Source organism: Magnolia sinica, chromosome 18 (assembly GCF_029962835.1).
Source record: "Magnolia sinica isolate HGM2019 chromosome 18, MsV1, whole genome shotgun sequence".
Lineage (NCBI taxonomy): Eukaryota > Viridiplantae > Streptophyta > Magnoliopsida > Magnoliales > Magnoliaceae > Magnolia > Magnolia sinica.
In genome coordinates this window covers 38,837,936-38,859,670 of record NC_080590.1, presented here as the reverse complement: position 1 = coordinate 38,859,670, position 21,735 = coordinate 38,837,936, and the positions used below count along the sequence as shown (strand labels likewise).

General features: G+C 38.7%; 1 protein-coding gene across 1 annotated transcript in view; it reads left to right on the top strand.

Moving 5' to 3' along the window:
• The window catches only part of LOC131233477 (uncharacterized), a 217,412-nt gene that overhangs the window by 94,322 nt on the left and 101,355 nt on the right, over window positions 1-21,735 (top strand). Inside the window, exon 6 of the mRNA XM_058230191.1 lies at window positions 8,474-8,722. Coding sequence (XP_058086174.1) covers window positions 8,474-8,722 — 249 coding nt within the window. The remainder of the gene's footprint in view (window positions 1-8,473; window positions 8,723-21,735) is intronic.

The window sequence follows — 21,735 nt, the reverse complement described above, 5'->3', positions numbered from 1 at the left end:
TGAAACTAAATAGAACTAGAACTACACTAAGATGAAATCTAAATCGAATGTAATTGAGGGAATAATGATGAAATATTTATCTAAAACTTAAAGAATTCAGAGGAAGGAAACTAGGGATTCTGAGGATCCACTTGTAGAGATTAGGGAGATCTTATGCCTAGTTCAAGAACTCAACTGGACTTAGAGTCCCATCTTCATCCAGCTGGAGGGTGTAACCATGAAAATAAAAAATGAACTTCCTTTGATCTAGTTTTCAAGAGATGAAAGGTATAAAAATTAGAATGGATTCCATCACCAAACCATGCCCACGAGACAAAGTAAACAACAGAATTAAACTAATTAATAACCAATCAGAGGATATATGAAGGTTAGGAAGGGTTCTATCATCCAACCATGCCCAGGAGACGATGGTGAACGACAGGGCTTCCTAACGTCATTATCATAAAAAGAAAAGGAAAATGCTCAAAGCTATCACAGACCTATTGTAATTTTAGTCACAACAGACCATTAAAAACTAAAAACATTCCCTTAATTAAACCAAAATCAACATCAGTTCAGTCTAAACAAAAGGCACAAGCAAAAAATCTCCCATCATCCTACAAGCTTCACCTCTTAGCCCTAGCTAAGAGGTTAGCTTGACATGATCATGAAAAAAGCTCTAAACAAATTCATGAGAAAAGAAAGGAAGAAAGTAAAGAAGAAGAAAGAAAATTAGAGCTGTCTACACCTTCTTCTCTCTTTCTTGTGTTCTCTCACGTGCCAAGATGCCCATCCCTCTCTTTCTCTTCTCCTTTTATAGTTGTGAAGGAGGTCGGTTGCATGCATAATGGCTGAAGTCGGTGAAGATTTTCGCAGCCACAGAATCAGAAAAACATCTTTCCTTGTGCAGCCCTGTTTTGCTTAGCCATCTGGATGGACGAGAGAGAGAGATGGATCAGCATTAATCCGATTAAGAACTTTGAGTCCGGCCCACTTCATCCAGCAGCTAAAATTCTGGGCGGTTTTGGATCATCATCTTATTGTTCTGGCCCACTGATCTATGGTCAGTACACTCTCGCGAGTTAGTCTTTACGCAGCTAGAAAAGAAACGGAATCAACGGATTTTCTTCTCATGGAGCAAAAGTCGGTGAGATGTTTCACCGTTTCAGACGTCGTAGCAGTGACCAGAACCCTGTCTTGTTTGGTTTGGATGGCCTAGATTGAAGGCAAACTTCGGGTGTTTGCTGCCTTGCTTGCAGAAATCGGACTATGTCCGTTTTCTTGCTATTTGCAGAATGATTTTGGACCGAATTACATCCGGTTTCCTCATAAGATCAGGAGCTAAAAACACACATCTTGGATGTTTTTTTATCCTTCAGACGCAGTGAATGGTTCAGATCAAGCTAAATGCCTGTGTTGGGGGACCACCATCCTCTGAAATTAGAAGGTGTTCGTTACCTCAAAACGTAGGCGCTCCTACTTCGCTGGAAAATTTAGTACACCTACAGGTCCCGTCTTGTGCAATGATGACTCCGATTGGGCTGAATTTGAATCCTGAATATTATGGACGGTGTGGTTCGATCTTATAGGCCATGATGGTGGCCCACCGGCTTCAGCAAAAGACCCCGCGTGATCCGTCTGCGTACAGAGTAACGACAGTTGCCATTTTTGAAAGGGATACAGGTTTAAGACGGTTTGACCGTCTTCGATTTGTCGTGCATATCTGGTGTACTTGTGCACTATGCACACCTAACTTAGGTGGGGTCTAAGTGATGATAATGAGAGATCCGATCCGTCCATCCCTTTTCTCATATCATTTTAACGGTTGGGACCAAAATTGAGGTCTATCTAGATAGCAGGTGGGCCCAAAATCAATGGTTTATGGTGTTGATCTGTCCGTTGGGCCACTTCCACAGGGATGCAATAGCTGAAATTCGATGTGTATGATTAATTTGTGGTCCTCGGGCCTTTTATGAAGTTTCGAGTCGAATGGATAGTGAGAACCCTGTGATCTTGCATTCTGGACGAATTTCAGGCCTCTTTAATGTAAATGGCTTGATTTTCTCGGATCTCTGGCGTGCAAATTTATCAATATCGGTCTCCTAAAGTCTGTCCTTTGCCTTGGTGATTTATGGGCGTTAAATCCACGCTTTTAGTACCATTTTTCAGTCCAGGCTCCTAAATTCACCTTGCAGCACAAACACGATTAAAATAGACTGTTAAACAGTATCATGTTCGTAAATCCAGTCAGTAATTGGGGTTTAATATACAATATTTGACCCTCAACCGGGATCCTATCTCTTCAACCCTTTTCATCATTGTGGCAGAAGTCCTTAGTCGTGGCTACAAGCAGCTGATTGAGAGAGGGATTTGCCACCTCATATCACTCTCGCAGCGACTATAGGCCCATCTCTCATTTTCTGTACGGCGACGTCACTGTCCTCCTTGCCAACGGTAGCAATGTCACTCTCCATCACTTCAAAAGTTTCCTCTCTCTTTTCCAAAAAGCTTCCTACATCAAATTCAACTCCCACAAAGCTTTTTTATTTGCTTGGTTACCCAATCTGAGCTATGAGTTCGCTCCATCCAACGCATTCTCGGTTTCAACAAAGGCTCAGTCCTCTTTCCATACTTGGGTGTCCCGATCTACAGAGGTAGACTGCGCAAGTCCATTTTCTAGCCAATCGCTGAAAAGTTTTCCCTTCGCTTATCTCATTGGAATTGCAGAATTTTATCCTAACCTAGCCATCTGACCCTGATCAACCACGTCCTTTCAAGTATTCCTATTCATTACATGGCGGCTACGGTGGTCCCAGAAGGGTTGATTGAGGAGCTAGGAAAGGCCTTTTCCAATTTCTTTTGGGGCTGGGATGGGAGTAGACAACGTCATCATTGGGTGAACTGGAAATCCATTTGTTTGCCTAAATCTGAAGGCGGGTTGAATGTGAAGAGCCTCAATAGTGTCATGAAGGTGCTCAGATTAAAGATGTCCTGGACTGTTTTGTGTAGAGGTAATGGTAACTGTTGGGCTTCCTTCATGAAGAAGAAATATGCTCCTGATTTGATTGATCCAGGTGACTTCAACTGCTCCTCTTATGCCTCCCCCCTATGGAGAAAAATTTGCTCTCTATTCTCTTCCATCCCTGCCCATTCTCGTTGGATCATCGGTTGTGGAGATTGCAATTTCTGGGATATGGACTGGTCTGGCCTTGGCCCATTGAAAAATTGGAACCTCCAGCCATATCATCTTCAGCTCATGCGAGTCGTGGACTGGATTGGTCTAAACAGTTGGCGAGACCCCTCTCACGCAAGTCAATTTTTTTCCTCAAGTAGTTATTGACCACATTAAGGATGAGGGATTCTGCACCTCTTCTTCAGACGACTCCAGATTTTGGATCTACTCTCCGACTGGGGAATTTACTACTGCTTCAGCTTGCTCATGCTCTTGTCTCTCTGGCACTAAAAAGAATTAGTCCAGATGGGTCTGGCATTCCATCCTTCCCCCTAAGATTTCCCTCTTCACTTGGAAGCTCATCCATCATGCCCTCCCTGTCGACTTCAGGACCCAAGCGAAAGGCATCTCCATGGCCTCCAAATGTGACTGCTGCCTACCCCAATCGACTCCCAATCTCGAGACGATAGACCATGTCTTCTCCATAGGTCAGTTACCCTCTAAGGTGTTGAGAACCTTTGAAGATCTTTTACTTATCCCAAGATGGTCTTCCTAGCATTCATCCTTTGCCATAGCCTCTATCTGGTTGCCTGTGGCTAGATCAGCTGACCGTTTCCTCTCCCTTAAAGGCCTAGTCCCTACCCTTATCTTCTGGGAGCTCTATTTGGCAAAAAATGCAGCCATATGGATGATCAGCTATTGTTCTAGCAAAATTATTTCCAAAATTATCCATTGGATTAGGCTCCTCGCTCTTCGCCTCCCTCTCCCCAAAACAGCCCACCGTTCCTCCATTGTTGCCCTGCATCAGCTGGGACTGGATGATGATAAAATTAAGCCCTTGAAGATGCAGATTGTTTACTGGGTGAGACCTATGGCAGGCTAGATTAAGATCAATGTTGATGGATCAGCTCTGGGTAACATGCATGAGCCCTTTGGGTGGTGGGAGAATTGCTGGGGACAGCTTTGGTTCCTTCATTTTTGCCTTTCCTTCTGGTTATGGGATTGGTTCTAACGGCCAGGCTGGGACCAAGGCAATCTAGGAGGTCCCTTTGTATTGAAAGAGGCTTCTCCAAGGTGAAAATTATCAGTGACTCCAAGTCAACAATGGACTCAATTATCAACAGGGCCTCCCAATCCTGGGCCCTTCGATATTGGTGAATCAAAATTAGATCACTCATGGACAACATTGAAGTCACCATCTCCTATTCTCTTAGGGAGTCTAATGCGATGGTTGATGGTCTTGCCTGCATGGGTAGTGGTGCCCAAATCCACAAAATCTTCCATTCCATAGCTGATCTTCCTCCCATTGTTCGTAGCAGGCTTTTCTTAGACAAGCTTGGTCTAAGATACATCAGAGAACAATAGACCTTTTCTGTATTTTTTCCCCTCTCTCTCTCTCTCTCTCTTTTCTTTCTTTCTTTTCCTTCTTGGGTTTGTCTCTCCTTTTTTGTTCACAGACCCTGCCATACTTGTATAAAATAAAAAATAAAAAATTATCCTACTCCCCCAAGTGGTGCTAGACCACATCTCAGACGAGGGGATTTGTAGCTCGCGCACGAAGAACAAACGGGTTTAGTTAGATTTAGTGTCGGGTGAATTCAACGTCAGCTCGACATGACAGATTACCGGATCATCATGGGATAAGAAAGCATGGTTTAAATGGGTGTGGCACCTGAAATCCCGCTGAAAATCTCGCTCCTTACATGGAAGATCATCCACAACGCGGTCCTGGTGGATGCCAAAACTCAAGCCAAAAGAATCTCCATGATGTCTAAATGCGATTGCTGCCCACATTCTTAAATGCCCCACATTAAGACAATTGATCATGCTTTCCCCTTGAGCTTTACAGCTAGAAAGGTGTTGGAAAACTTCAATCTTCTATTTAATATTCATACAACTACTCACGCCATGGCATTCCATAGGGCAACCAAATTGTGGGCAATGACCATCACATCTGACCTTTTGCTAATCTTCAGGGGTCTCACACCATCTTTCATCTTTTGGAAAATCCAGATGGCTAGGAATGCCGCACACTTTAAATAATCTGCAATGTCTGTAGCCAAGGTGATCGATAGAGTCCAACACTTGATCAACCTTCTCGGCCCATCACTTAGCCTTCCCAAGGTGAAGAAAAGGTCCTTGGCTACAACCCCTAGAGCTTTGGGGATTGAAGGGTCGGCAGTAAACTCGAGGAAAGTCCATGTGGCCAAGTGGATAAGACCGCATATTGGCTAGGCGAAAATCAATGTAGATGGTTCAATGCTAGGAAACTTGGGCCCTTTCGGGGTGGGCGGTGTCGGTAGAAATAATGCAGGTGATCTCCTGTTTTCCTTCTCATCTGGTTATGGATTTGGATCCAGTATTCGAGCCCAAATCAAGGTGATCTGGGAGGGCCTTCCCGATGTGCAGATTTTGGCTTCACCAAGGTGGAGTAGGCCAGTGATTCTAAGTCCATGATAGGGATCCTCTCCAAGAAATCTTCTCACTAGTGGGCCATGTGGTATCGGCGGGCTAGGATCAAGTCACTCATGGATAACATAGAGGTTACTCTCTCCTATACCCCTAGGGAGGTTAATGTCGTGGCGGACATGCTAGCACGTAGGGGTAGTGATGGCCAAATGCATAGACTATTCCAATCTTCAGCGGAGCTCCCCTCTCTCATCGGAGGTCTTTTAATCCTAAATAGGGTTGGTTTGGGTAGTTTGAGGGAGGGATAGCTTTTTTTGTTTCTTTATTCTCATAATAGGCAGGCTTTTTATTTATTTATTTATTTTTTCAAAAAAAGATTATTTTCATTAATGAGAGAATAGTTATAGAAACCTACTTTTGGAAAACCCAGGAAAAAAGCACCTAGAGTAACTTATCATATCACGAAAGAAACATAAAAACCTCGTTGAGGGACTACCAAACGAATGGAGAGTGATTCCTTAAACCGCGCGAAACGTCTCTGATTGACCCTAGCCCCAACTTTTCCAAGAAAAGAAGCCCGCGAATGCGATGAGGGAGATCGGAATATCTGTTAAATGAGAAAGAGCTCTGAGCCTCATTCCCTAGGTAAGCCAGAGCATCTGCGGGAGCGTTTCCTTCCCTGAAAACATGTGCGAACTCGATACACCCTTTTGTTGATGGGTCCGCCCAAATTCTAGTATCCATAGTTACCCTTTTATATCATAATAGGTGAGCTTCTTTCCCTTTTTGTTGATGGGTTCGCCCGAATTCTAGTATCCATAGTTACCTCAACTTAATGAAAATATTGTTTTGAAAAAAAAAAAATCATATTTCATTTTTACTTTTATTTATTATATTTCATTTTTCTTTTGCTTTTCATTTTTCATTATTATCAAAATACTAATTTCTCCAAGACATAGAGTGTAGATATATTGTCAACTGAACCATTGACCGGTGTTTGGGACTATGGTTCCTTAGTCTACTTTCCAAAGTTTGAAAAATTAAAGATTTTGTGTCATTTGTGTGGGGCCAAGTTTGTTAATAAAACTAATCGGCTCAAGCTACACTTATCATGTCAGGGTGGAGATGCAAAATCGTATCCTAAAGCCTCTAAAGAATGTCCAACTTCTCATTCGGGCCATTATTGATTCGAATAAAAAAGTATCCACCCTTCAACCAAATTTTCCAAGGAAAAATAGGAAGACAAATTCTTTGCATTAGAAGAAGAACAATTCCAAAACTCAACTTAAATTTGCTGAAGCAGGATCAAGCTGCACGAATATAAAAAATAAGAGTAACAAACCATCCAAGTTTCTTTCCAATTTTAGTGCATTTTATAAGTTGTTGGGAACAATATATAAATTTGGTTACAAATAAAGTCTAAACAATCTAATTTAAACTATACAAGCACACAATGAAAAACTCTCTTTATATTTTGATTCGGGAAAGATGAATGAGTATGTTTATGAAGAATTAGATAGCAGCTCGAGCTCGACAAACAAATCTCCTCTCTTATACTAAATAACAACAGAAATGAAACACATCTAATTTTGTTTTAAGTTTGTAGCTATAATATTTTTACCTTTCACCATGTTATTGATTAAATGCTATATATGTACAAGTACAACACTAACTCGAAAGCTCGAACTCAAACTCGAACTCGAACTCAACTCGAAAACTTGAACTCGAACTTAGCTCGAAAGTACAAGCTCAAACTCAGATTGAACTTGTCCGGATCTAGCCTGACCAACTGACTGAGCCGAGTTGAATTGGACAATTGGGCTTGGTCATGGAGTGGAGCTGAACTTGAGCTGAGGGTGGCTGATGACCGAACAGGTCCGAGCTTGGCCAAGCACGACTCAGTTTGACTCGGTGTCCAGCTCTACTTGCACCCCTGCCCAAGAGGATCTATCATTCATTTTCTACCTAGCTTTGGATGAGACCATCTCATCACAATCACTCTGTTCTTCTTACCAGACAGAATCGTAATATTCAAGTAGTTGACTGCTAGCTTTTCTCCAAACGAGCGTTCCTTTCCAAAATCGAGGGTCCCACATCACTCAGTCAAGCATTAATACTAAAGATCACTCTTTCGTGGCTAGATCTCCTACTTCTAAATCTAATATAATTCCCTTTGATCCATAAATATTCCTGGAAAATGAACTAGTGATGTATACCCTGCAACGTCAAGAACTACAAGCTTCTCCTTCTCACAGCAAATAATTTCCTCGGGTGCTGATATATGCATTGATTGTGGATAAAAGGAACGTTTATGTAATGACCAAAATATCTTCACATAGGAGCAGCCATATGATCACCCTCCATGAATAGGTGATTCATGTCTTCTGATGCACACCGAATATGTATGAGGAGCACTCGCATTTCGGTACCACTTCAATGCCAAGCATGGACACACCTGCATCCGCCAATACTGCGCAGTTCTAGAGCTTCCACGAGAACACATTTTTGTTGAGATATCCAAACTTATGGTACATACATTTTTTTCAAACTTATGGTACATACATCTCACACCTTAACCTATGGCACATAAGTCTAAGTGATTTTAATTTATAACATTAAGTAATGATTTGATTCAGTTCAAGTTTTCAAGTCAACATGACTGAGCATCAAGTCGAATTAAGTTTCAGGTTTTTAAATTATGGTACAGAACAAGCAGATATGCATTTATAAATATCGCTTCCTTTTTATTTCATTAGCTATGCAATTTTATTTTATTTTTTTTTCTATTTTAGGAAGTTTATTATTTCCATTTAATTTTTCTGACAAATATCATGTCTAGCATGCGTGTGGCTCATATTATTTAACCTAACGTAACATGATTTTATAACTATGGCCCTTAACATTGGCATGTAGGGTACATAAGAATGCAGAAAATTAAAGAGAAGAAACGAAAACATACTTGGGCAGTTCAAATAATGAACGAACTTGTCCAGCAAGCTTCATCATGGGAGTATAATGCTTGGAGTAAACCACAAGAATCAAGTGTTCTGAATATGCAAGATATCATTGATCGGCCTCCAGTGGACGATACAGTGGAAGAAAAGAAGGATACCGGAAGCCCAAATTCGTCTCACCAGGCCCACGATGAAAAAGGGGACGGAGGTAATGTAAATTACATAATCGTTTCCATCGTTTCTTAGAAGCCAAACTATAGATATACTCAGACAAGCAGTTAGTAAGACTAATAAAGTAAAAATAATAATAATAATAATAATAATAAATAAATCAAAAAGGCAAAATTGAATATATCCCCATACGATAAATGATGAAATGTAAAAAAATATAGTAACAAAAGAAATCTTTAGTGATAGTAAAAGATTATACCATACTACATTTGTTATGACTATTTTTCTTTTTATGCAGCAATGGCACTAAATTTATCTTTCCATTGAGCTAATTGGTCATGATTTATATCACTTGTCTAATCATTATTTATTAACATTTATAAGGTTCATCGTGGTTAACACACTTTGTTATCTGATATGCTGAAAATACCTATTTTTTCCTGTTGCTCGGCCGGGTATCTTCAAAAATGCCCCTTCATGACTTTCCATCACTTGCTTTTCCTCTACGATGTGTTTATTTGTTGGGTTGGAGTTGGTGCCGGGTGAGAACGAGTTGGCATGTGAGTGTTGTCAAAGTGAATCTCTGGCATAGTGAAGAGCCCGAGAAAAAGTGAAAGACTATTACTCGTTAGCTAATCATAAAAGGCTTCCGCGCCAGTCCATTTAAAAGGTGAAGTAGACCCCAACGTATCAGCTCTTTATCCACTTGGGGAGACAACGACAAGATTAAATAAGCTTGTCAACAACGGAAAATCAAGTGAAAACATGTAGCAGTACTCCATGAACAAACTCAATGAGAATTGCATGTACCTGGATACTTGCATGATGAAATGCCCCCTCTCACTTCACCCGATAAGGTTTCATAAAAAAAATAAAAAACAAAATCAAAATCAGTACGTGCATATACGTGACGAGGTCCATCAGAGGATATCTACTTTAAATCTACGGAGCTCACTGGACTTTTCACAGAGCTTCTTAGAATCCACGAGAAATAAAAGTGTAAATAATTTCTAATAAATTCAAAATAACTTAATTAATGATATAAAAAATATATTTAATTAAAAGTCTTTAAATAAGGAACTCAAACTTTAGATCGAATTTTAGACTTACACCCCCTAAAAATATGACTTACTATAAATAGTAAACTTAGTATTTATAGATGGCCTCTATTCCTACTAGACTTCATGGTTTTCGGCCAAAAATAGTAAGTGTCCAGTTTAGCCAAATCATGTTAATCTCCTAACTTTTCTAAGCTCCTCTTGCAAATATGGCATGGGAAATATAGCGTAGTAGGGTTGGTTGGCTAAAGTAAGTTCTCGGACCCCAAAATCATATATAATATGTCTAAAAACTCATTCTGGTTTGCAAGATATGTCTATTTTAAGGTTCTGATGGTCTGGATCATTTTCCCCTCTGATCAGGCCTTCTTTGGTATATCTTTTTCATGAAAGTGTCTGTGACCCACTCTACATCAGTCCCCTCCACTTTAAAAGAACTATACCTCGAGTTCTCATCAAGCTTCGGTTCATGATCCTCGGTTAGGTCTGTAATGTTGAAAGTACACAAGATCTCCGTGTCATCCGAAAGATCAACATCATAAGCATTGTCATTAATCTTTCGAAGGATTGGTACTGGTCCAATTTTCTTTTTCTTCAACTTGTTGTAGGTATCGGTCGGAAATCTCTCCTTGCGTAGATGCACCATATCATGATCGCCCACCTCAAACACTTTTTCATCGCCGATGCTTGTCGGCTTGCTCCTTATACTCGTCATTTGAAGCTTGCAACTAGGCTTGCACATCCACATAAATGCCCATGAATCGGTCCTCCATATGTTCTATTGTAATACTTGTGCGTGAGAGCTTGGGCAAAGGGACTAAGTCAAGTGTGTGGCGGGGCACCCGACCATAAATAATCTAGTGTAGGGACTTTCCTGTCGAGCGGTTTAACATATTATTGAATGCTAACTCCACTTGAGACAAGGTTAAATTCCATTGCTTCGATTTATCACTTGAAATATACCGGATGAGGTTTCCCACCGTGCCATTCACAACCTTAGTCCGCCTATTAGTCTGTGGGTGGTAGGCGCTACCAAACTGAAGTTGCGAACCGAACTGATTCCAAAAATTTCGTCAGAAGTGGCTAATAAATTTCGTGTCATGGTTAGAAGTAATGGTCTTGGGAACCCCTTGTAACCACACGACCTCTCTGAAGAATAAATTCAGCTCGTGTGTTGCATCGAGGGTCTTCTTATATGGGACAAAATGTGTTATCTTTGAGAAATGATCTATCAATACAAACATCGAATCCATGCCACACTATATTCGTGGAATCCATGTCGTACTATGTTTGTAGGAGACAAAGCAGAATTCCTTAGATAAGTCTTCCCAATGGTCGTAAGGAATAGTTAACAGGGTGCAGAGACTCGTATTCCAAGGCAACTCCTTGAAGGTCTGATAAACATGACAATGCTTCACTGCTTTATGCACGTCACATACCAATTTTGACCAGTATTATTGTTCCTCAACAAGAGCACGCATCTTGTCTTGCCCAAGGTGTTTACTAAGGCAATCTCCATATAGCTCTTGGATAATCTGCTCCATTTGAGAACTTTGGGGGATGGACATTTGATTCCCTTTGAAGAGGAAACCATCTTGTATATGTAGGTCAGTGGGATGATCATTTTGATACCTCATTCGTACATCCTTAGCATACAGATCCTTAAGATAGTCAAAGCTGACCACCTCATTACTCATCGTAATAAGTAGTGATGCATGATAGTTAAGTGCATCAGACACCTTATTTTGCTATCCTGACTTGTGCTTCAGAACGAACGTCAACTATCGCAAAAAAGCGACCCATCTACTATGCACACGGTTTACGTTAGCCTGACTATTAATAAAATTTAAGGCTTAATGGTCATCGTAGAGAACAAAATCTCTCTAAATCAGATAATGTCAATAATGTCACAGCGCTTGAACCACTATGTATAACTCAAGCTTATATGTTGACTATTTCTTTCGGACTTTGCTGATCTTCTCATTGTAGAAGACTGCTGACCTACCTCTATGTGATAAGGCTCTTCTAATTTCGACATATGAGGCATCACACTCAACCTCAAATAACTTGTCCAAGCTGAGAAAAATCAAGGCTGATGTTGTTAACAATTAATGCTTGATTTCAACAAAGCTCTTGTCAACCTCATTAGTCCATTGAAATAGGCACTTATCATGCAATTTATAATGGGTGCGACTATAATGATGAAATTCCACATGAATTGATAATAGAATGTCACCAACCGGTGGAAACTCATTACTTCATGAATGTTTGTCAAAATTGGTCATTCTCAGATAGTTCTCACCTTTTCATCATCCATAAGGAGCCTGTGGACGTCACAAAAAATCCTAGGAACAACAAATTGTCTGTTAAAAAACTACACTTCTTTAAGTTGAGGTATAACTTGTTAACTGCTAAGAACTATAATACCTGCATAGGATGTAACATGTGCTCCATCTCACCCTGACTATATATTAGGATATCATCAAAATATACTACCACAAACAGGCCAATGAACGAATTCAACACTTGATTCATCAGATGCATAAAGGTGCTCGGTGCATTCGTTAGGCCGAAGGGTATGACTACAACTATTCCATAGTCTTGAATGTTATTTTTCACTCATCACTAGGTCGGATACGAATCTGATGGTACCTGCTCCTTAGACCTAGTTTAATAACACCTTGGCACCTTCTAGAATATCAAGTATGTCGTCCGACCGTGGTATCAAAAACCAATATTTAATGGTAATCTTATTAATTGTCCGGTTGTTGACACACATGCATCAACTCCTGTCTAAAGGAAGCACAAGATACTTCATGAGTTTCATAGGCGATTACTTAATAAAGGTTCATGTCTGCTCCTAAAAAAATAAGTCCGAGGTATTCACTAAGTTATAAAAATGGAAGGCAGAAATAGACAAGTAAATCGAAAGACCGGTTAAGTGTCACATGTTAGATAATGGTAAAGAATACTGAGAGGCAGAATTTAAGAAATTATGTAAGGAACAAGGCATCACATGACACTTCTCAACTCCATGGACCGTACACCAGAATGGGGTGGTAAAGAGGATGAACAGAACTCTAATGGAAAGGGTTAGAAATATGCGGTTATATGTAGGGTTACCTAAAAGCTTTTAAGCAAAAGGGGTTTACATGCCATGTTACATTATAAATCGGTCACCATCTACAACATTAAACTTTAAAATTGCAAAAGAAGTTTGGATATGTAAGGACGTCGATTACTCAGGGATGAGAATCGAGTGTCCAACATACGTCCATGTGCAAAGTAGACAAAGGATGAAGTTGAATCGCAAATCTAGGAAGTGCATCTTTCTCGGGTATGAAAAAGGTGTTAAGAGTTATGAGCTTTGGGATGCTTTGTAACATCCCGAATTTTCATGGCCAGAGTTTATAGTCGTGCCCGAGAAAACCGGGTGTTAATAATTGAATGCTTCAAATCGCACCTTTTTTTTAAAGATCACATTCTTAAAGGTACTTAATCACAAGAATAAAATCAATTAGACTTCTTATTCTATCAATGCATAAAATTAAGTTAACTGTCTAATGCCCTCTCAAATGGGAGCTTATCACATTAACAAAGTGTGCAACGAAAAATAAATCTAAATGTAATATTATCCTTCTCATTTATTCTTAATAATCTTCCATAGAGCAACCAATGTTCGCACCTTTGGTCTGTGCTTCACCTGCATTATCTGTATAGTTGGAGAGTGTTAATGCCCTACTCATAGTGGTGGTTATCCTTTAAAGTTTATAATGATTCAAGTGATTTATAAGAATAATAGAAGTGTCCTGATACATCTCATACTCCACAAATACAAGTGGTATCGGTATGCGTAAACATTCTATATGAAATACATGCCTAGCAAAGTATGTGTGGTCCATCACGCTCAACAATCATGATCACAATGTGGAAAGTAGGTTAAAGATATCCGGCCTGCCCCGCATCTCATACTATAAAAATTCGTCGGCGTGTTCAACGTTAACATGGATTTATGTGAACGTCTTAAGGCAAAACAACAACGCGTTAAGAGATTTACATGACATAATGTGTTCCTAGAGTGACTATTTGCGATATCCAATCCCAAGAAGCGATGTAACACACATGACGATATACTTACATCATTTGTGCACCACTCACCAACCCACAAGATTACATACCAACAAAAAGGGCCACTATCCGAAGCGCATTACGTGTACGATATTATATTGATTACTATAAGTGGGATTTTCAACATAATACTTGTGTTGTGTGATACAAGTGCAGTAATTAAAATTATGTATTAATGATTTGCATAGTAAAGATAAATGATAGTGAAACTTGAAGCATGTAAGAAAGATATAATCAAATAAATTAAATTACAAAATTTAAAGAAAAAATCCTCACCTCTTGCATTCGAGCACACTCAAACATTGCTAGATTTGAATTTTTGTGTTGTAGTACCCAACTCTAGCATAATTAACATGATTCATGTGGTTAGATCATCACATTATATAGATTGTATGGTTAGGATCAAAACTTAATTAGGCTAAAGTTTAGTATGTATGTAGATTTAAGGTTATAATTGAAGTAATTTTCCAATCCAATTAAGGATTTTAAGCAAAATCGAACGTAGATATCCTCTTACCTTAATCAACAACTCTTGTCAACCTAACCAAATCCTTGATCATTGATTTCCTTCACGGAGTCGACTCAGTTCGACTTTATTCTAAACAACCTACATAAGATTATTCAATAGTCTAAATAAAAACCTAGTCTTAGCTAATGATGACTTTTTTTTTAAAGAAGCATAATATAACAACTTATCTCTAATGCTGAGAAACATAACCCAGATCTAGATTTGATCTCAACCTGGTGATTTATCGAGTTGTTGTTCGGCCACAAGCAACGTTCAATCTCTCTTTCTCTTTCTCTATATTCTTCTTCTTCTTCTTCTTCTTCTTCTTCTCTTTCTCCCTCTTGTTTATTTTTTATTTTTTATCCTTTCCTTCTTCCTTCCTCTCTGGAAAGTCCAGCAATGGCAATGGCCGAACTAAACTTTTTGACTTTAACCCAACTGAGTTGAGTTGACCCGATATGGCGTGCATCGACTCATGTTCTCCTACTTTCTCTCTTTCGTTTCTTTCTCTCTCTACACACGATTCCTCCCTCTAGATTCCATGAAGATGTGAAGATTTTAAAGGATTTTTGGGCACCCTTGCATAATAGGAGACACCAAGCTGGCGTTATACAGTTTGCGTAGTAAACTCGCTCACAAAGGCTTTGGTGTTTGTTTGATTCAAAGTAGTGGTCCATATCAATGTTTTGTTTCCTCTAATATTCTAGAGGATATCTCTTGTTTAGGTGGGCCACTCGATGAATGGATTAGATCTTGGAAGGGTATAGCCTCAGTGAATGATGGTCAGCTTTCAAATGAAGAAGACAACTGCCACTCCAATGGCAGATTTCGTTCTAGCATGTTTCCTTTCAATCTACTTTTGTTGGATGGTTTAGATTTATTGTGGGAAGCTCATAGATGTTTCAAATTGGAGATCCAGAGCCATTCACGTAGTGGGTTCTACATGGCTCTACAACTGAGGCCATAACATTCAGAGATTCTGGAGTGTTGGGATTCTTCAAGCTTTCTTGAAGTTCCCTATTGGAGTCGAAATTCACTCCATTAGATTTTGGGCGGTTTACGTAATAAGTGGGGTCCACTACTACGGATTTTTGGGAAATCTATTCCACTCATTAGTCTAGTTAGGTCATGTTGGCCCATAAGCCCAAATATGAAGCAGATTCAATCCTTAGATAAGCTTATCTTGGAAATTCTCCTAGCATTCTCAAAATGGACTTGATCTTAATTAACAGTCCACGTTTAATGATCGGGGCCCAATTTTGGGAGAAATGTGTAGTCAAGATAGGTGAATGGTTGGATAAAATTTGATGGTTGATTGATGGTGGGAAAAGTCTAAATCTAAAATCTCACCTTTTACGTCAAAAGGAAGGAACTGGCTTCAGCGTTCAACAGCGTAGGATCATAAATTGGGGACTAAATTTTATATGATATCGTAGTCATGTGAGGCCAAAGTGTAGTCCAAGTTTGAGTTTCGATGGATGACAGGAAGCAGTTAAATCTGAATATCATGATTTATATAAAGTTAGTAAGCCTCAAAAGAATAACTTCGCGTATAAGTAAAAGCCGACCAAAGTGGGGTCTTCATATTTTACACTTGTTCCATATGATGGACAATCCAAGTTATTCATATGAAGGGAAATGTCTTACTACAACTATCCAAGAACTTTTCTCATTCAATGACACCAAAATTAATGACTATAGGCTAATTTGTCAATTGGGCCACTTTTATAATGATTTAATGGCTGAAATTTAACATGCATGGTTAATTTATGATACATAGACATTGTATAAAATTTCACACCAAACGGATCATGAGAACCATGTGATTTAAAACTCCATGGTCCAGGTTAATGACATTTTCATATTTATTGTTGATCTGGGAGTTTTGAAAAATCTAATAGTTCTACATGATTATAGTCATGTTTTTATGAAATCTTTACAAAAGAATTTATATCTAAATCAATATGAATAAAGAATTATTCACTGAATTTATTAAGGGAAGGTCCATTTATCAACTAACATAATGGACAGTCAGATATTTTTACCTAGGGGTAATTAGTTGATTGAATGATCAGTTATGATGGACAAGTGAGAATACTCGGATATATGATGATTCTGTCTTAAAAATCAATGGTCGGATGACTTGATCTATGGATGAAGATTATTTTCTACTGTTATTTAGATGTAAGGGTAGGATTGGCTAAATTGGTATCGTACACATATACATGCTAAGTTAAATTTTATGGTAACATTCGAGAACTTTTAATATTCAGGTATTGAAAAGTTCAGGGTGTTACATGTTGACTCTCACAAGGTATCATTGGTCGAGATGTTATTTTTGATGAGGTATTAATGTTAAAGGGCAACAAATAAGCTGCAGGGAAGTTAAAAATGCTTGATGAGACTGAGAAATTATTAGTGCAAGTGGAGCTAGTTAAGCTTATTACTGAAAGTGACATTCAGCAGGAGCAAGAAACTAAGTAAAATAATCAGTAGGATACCTAGGAAACTATAACAAAAAACAGGGGGAAAAGAATTATTAGAACCCCGGTTTCATACATGTTCAAGGACATGGTCTCTTTTGCATTGTTCATAGGGAGTGGAGATCCCTCCACTTTTCAAGAGGAAAAATTTGGAAAGGATGGCGATAAGTGGATGTTGACCATGACGAAGGAGATGAAATCTATACATATAAATCAGACAAGTGAGTTGGTGGAACTTTCAAAGGATCACCCGTCTAAAGGTTGTAAATGGGTCTTATAAGTGCTTATACTTAAAGCACAATTAGGATTGTCAAATTTTATAGTCCTGAATGGATCACAAGTACTTAAAGCACAATTAGGATTATCAAATTTTGTAATCTTGAATGGATCTCAAGCACTCATGAAGATGTTCTTCGACGACTGATGAAGACTACGTAAAGACTGGATCAACATCTGAAGCTTTAAATTATTTTTGTTAGAAGTTGAAGCATCTGTATGTGTCAACCATCAGGTGGTATAACCTTGGAATGACCCTAAGATTGGTGTATTCCACATGGTATTATAATGAATATAATTCGAAGTAAAATACACTGAAGTTAAGATAGCTCGACTTCTGGTTCAATCAGCGTAACTACCTTTGACTAACTCATCACATTTCGAGCAAGTATACATCAAGATAAAGATTTTTTGCGTCAAGTTCCTCCAGTCCAACTTGTCTGTTCTGCCAGCCCGAGTGTGTTCGGTCAAGTTTCCAACAACATTTGATTTTCGGATCTCAGGTAGATTCGGCCAGCCGAATTTTTGAAAGATCTTATCCCGCAAAATCCGAGTGCCATTGGAATGCAATTGTTGGAATTCAGCTAGTCGATCAAAAAATGAGGCCAGCCAAATTTTCAAAACCTTTAGGTATAAATAGAGGCATTCTCTCATTTATTTAAACAACGAAAACTTGTGAGAAATATACTCAAGTAGGGAGAGAAAGTCAGGGCCATCTTAAGATTTTTATGTTGTAAATCTTATATTAATTTATCTTATTCTATTCTCTTTTCTCAAGTTACTTTTGATCATTTTCAATAGAGTAATACATACTCTACTTGAGAATCAGTGAATTGAATTTGCAACATTAGGATTTTGTTTATTGAAAATACATTAGATCCCTATATTCTTTTTGTATTGAGCACATATACTGCTTCATCATTATCCCAAGAAAGAAGATTGTTGCAATCACACTACAGTTACATCTTTGACTTGACATTAGAAGATAAGTATTGTACTTTTATTTATTGTCTTTTGGGTTTTTCTAAAATAGCCCAGAAATCTTAGCTGGTTGTTTCATGGTGAGCCTGTGAAAATCACAAAGTTGGTTTTGTGGTGATAGCCCGTGAAAATCACAAGGATTGTATTAGGTTGTTAAAGTGAACCTATGAAAGTCTTAAAATAGTGAAAGCCAAAATTGTGAGGGTAGTACTTTTGGGAGTGGAGTAGGTGTGGGGTTAAGCACCGAACCACATTAACTCCTTGAGTAGTGGTGATGAATATTTATTTATTTATTCTTTCCTTGTGATTGATTGTCTCTTAATAAGTTTGGTATTTTGATCTCATAAACGCTGTGAAATAATGTTGTCCTACCTAAATCTTTTAGGTGAAGGTTGTCCAATAAACTATTTAGAACCAAGATTTCAATACTCTAGCAATTGGGAATATTAGTTTTATTATTCCACATTATATCAAATTATTTTGTATTGTCTTATTCACCTCTCCCCCACCCCCCCAAGAACATTTATAGCTTGTCTTTTCAAGTCTTCAGGAGGAAGGAAGAATTAACAAAGAAAGAAGCCAATAGTAAATGGCATAACTCGTAGCACAAGGGTTTTCGGAGAGGGAACAAATAGACTACAATAAGGTTTTTTCTCTAGTCGTGAAACATACCGCAATTAGTGTGCTACTGGCTATGGTAACTGAATGTAATTTAGAATTGTAGCGGCTTGATGTGGTGATGACATTACTCCATGAAAACTTGAAGGAAGTCATTTACATGAGGAAACCTGGAGATTTTAAGGAGCTTAGTAAGGAAGGATACGTATATAGGCTGAAGAAGATGTTGTGTGTGTTAAAGAAATCTCTGAGGCAGTGGTACATCAGTTCGATTCCTACATGATTAAACTTGTATATAACAGATATAAGTAAGATTGTTGTGCATATTATAAGGTGGGTCCTACATTTTACTAATGCTTTACGTAGTTGATATGTTAGTTGCTACAAAGGACAAGAAGGTGATACTTGCTTAAGTCTTTGTTAAGCAAAAAGTTTGACATGAATGATCTGTGCATTGCGAAGAAAATCCTAGGAATGTAGATACAGAAACACATCAAATATGAAAAGCTACAACTTTCTTAGAAGGATTTTGGGTAGAAGGTGCTAGAGAGATTTCATATGCAGGGTGTTAAGCTAGTTAGCACACCTTACATGTGATTTTTTAGAAATCTTACATGTGACATATACTAGTGTAGCAGGGAGTCTTATGTATGCTATAGTTTCACAAGGCTAAATATCTCATAGGCTATTAGTGTAGTTAGCAAATATATGGAGAATCTAAGAAAATACCATTGAAATGTTGTTAAATGGATTCTCATATATCTCAAGGGCATGGTCGACAATAGGATTATGTTCGGGGGACATGGAGCTTCAAGTAGAGTTGTAGGCTACGCAGAGTCAGATTATGCAGGTGATCAGTATAACAAGAGGTCCACTATGGGATATGTTTTCACATTAGAAGGAGGACTGGTATGTTAGAGATAGCTCTTGGTATTTCTTTGAGGCGATTAACAATGCGAGGCTAATTGATGTTGGTTTTGTTGATAATTGTTTCACCTGGTGTAACAACTAAGCTAGGTAGTCGTGTGTGTGGGCAAGGTTGAATAAGGTCTATTGTAACGGTTCTTGGTTTGATGATTTCCTTACTTTCTAGGTGTCTTCTCCTTTCCAGTGAAGCCTCCTTTCCACAAACCATTCGGATTTTAATGCATGTGAATGCTTCACGACTCCTTTCAGCAGCTCATAAGGGATGCATGGATATAAGATATTGCAAGATAACTAATGATTATGCTCTAAAGAAAGATGGAAAATGTTAAGATGGCGCCGAGGGTCTGGAATCGAGAGGTTTTTGGGAATATCTTTCATAATCTCAAGACAATTGAAGAAGATTTTTCTTAGGTTGAAAAGGTAGCTCAAAGGTTCTCGGATCCCCTTGTCCAAGTTAGTTTGTCAAAAGTTAAAGACAAACTTATCCATATTGAGCTATTGGTGGAGGTCTTTTAGAAAAAAATTTCTAAGAATAAGTGGCTTCATGAGGGTGATAGAAACAAGAAGTATTTCCAGGGTGTGGAAAATGAGCGAGATATGAGATCGATTATCAAGGAGTTTGAGCTAAGCTCCGAGGAACTTGTGGTTGACTAGTTTGGAATTAAGGAGGAAATAGTTGCCTTCTTCTCTCAGCTCCTAGAAGTCAAACCTATGGATCTGGTTGGTAATTTCTTGGGGGTAATCCTAGAGGGCATTTCCACATATGGTAATTCCCTCCTCCTGGTTGATCCTTCTCTAAAAGAAGTGCACCTCGGAGTCCAAGCCCTGCCAAAAAATGTGGCACCAGGCCCAGACAGTTTGTCAGGAGCATTTTTTTATGGATGCTAGGAGATAATTAGCCAACACATCCTTGAAGTGGTGTGGTCTTCTTTTAGAGGTTAAGAAATCCCAAGAGCATTTACTTTCTCCCTCATTTTCCCTATCTCAAAGACTGCCTCGCCAGCTAAGTTTTAAGATTTTCGGCTTATTAGTTTATGTAATTGTGTGTATAATTTTTTATAAGATTATCACTACGAGGCTGAGTAGGATCCTCCCTAAGATTATCTTGGTAGAGTAAGGAGCTTTTATCTAAGGGTGGTCCATTACACATAGTTGTGAGCTAACACAAGAGATCTTTCAGGACATTGATAGAAAAATGAGAGGGGGAAACATTAATCTTGATATGGAGAAGGCGTATGATGGACTGAATTGGGGTTTCTTGAAGGAGGTTATTTATAAATTCGAGTTCAACCAGCAGTGGATGCCCTGGTTAAAAAGTGCTAATCAAATTCTTGGTTTTCGATTCTAGTTAATGGAGAGGCTTGTGGATTCATCAAATATACGCGGAGCTTGAGGTAAGGAGATCTTATTTTTCCTAGCCTTTTCATTATAGCAGTGGACATGTTCAGTAGGGAATTTAAACTATTGGTGGGGCATAGGTTTCTGCTAGCCATTTAAGATTTGTCGAGAATGATCGATGGCCTCGCATCTTCTATTTGTAGATGATACAATGCTGTTTGTGAATAGTAGTTATGAATAATTGAATGTGATCTCTAAATTATTAGGTAAATACGAAAGAGTGTTAGGACAAAGGGAAGAAAAGAAAAGAAGAACCTTTTTATTCTCTCCTCCAATCAGTCAGCTGGGCATTCACGGCCAGTTGAAAGGGTGTTGTGGTTTAAGAGGGTGGAAGCACTTTTCCTCTACTTGAATATCCTCATATTTAGAGGGAGGGCTCGTCTAGTCTATTTTCAGCCTGTTGTAAACAAGATTAAGAGTCGTATTGTAGGATGGAAGGGAAGAATCCTCACGAAGAAGGGAAGGCTGATGTTGATTAAGCACGTTTATAGCAACATTCTCATTCACTCGCTTTTTGCTATGAAAATCCCCACAAGTCTAGTAGCTACTCTCGAAAAGAGTTTTAACAATTTGTTTTGGCATTAGGAAGGGAGTAAAAGGGGGAATCATTAGATCAGCCAGAGGAGAATTTCCATACCTAAGTCAAAAGGTGGCTTAAGAATCAAGAGCCTTA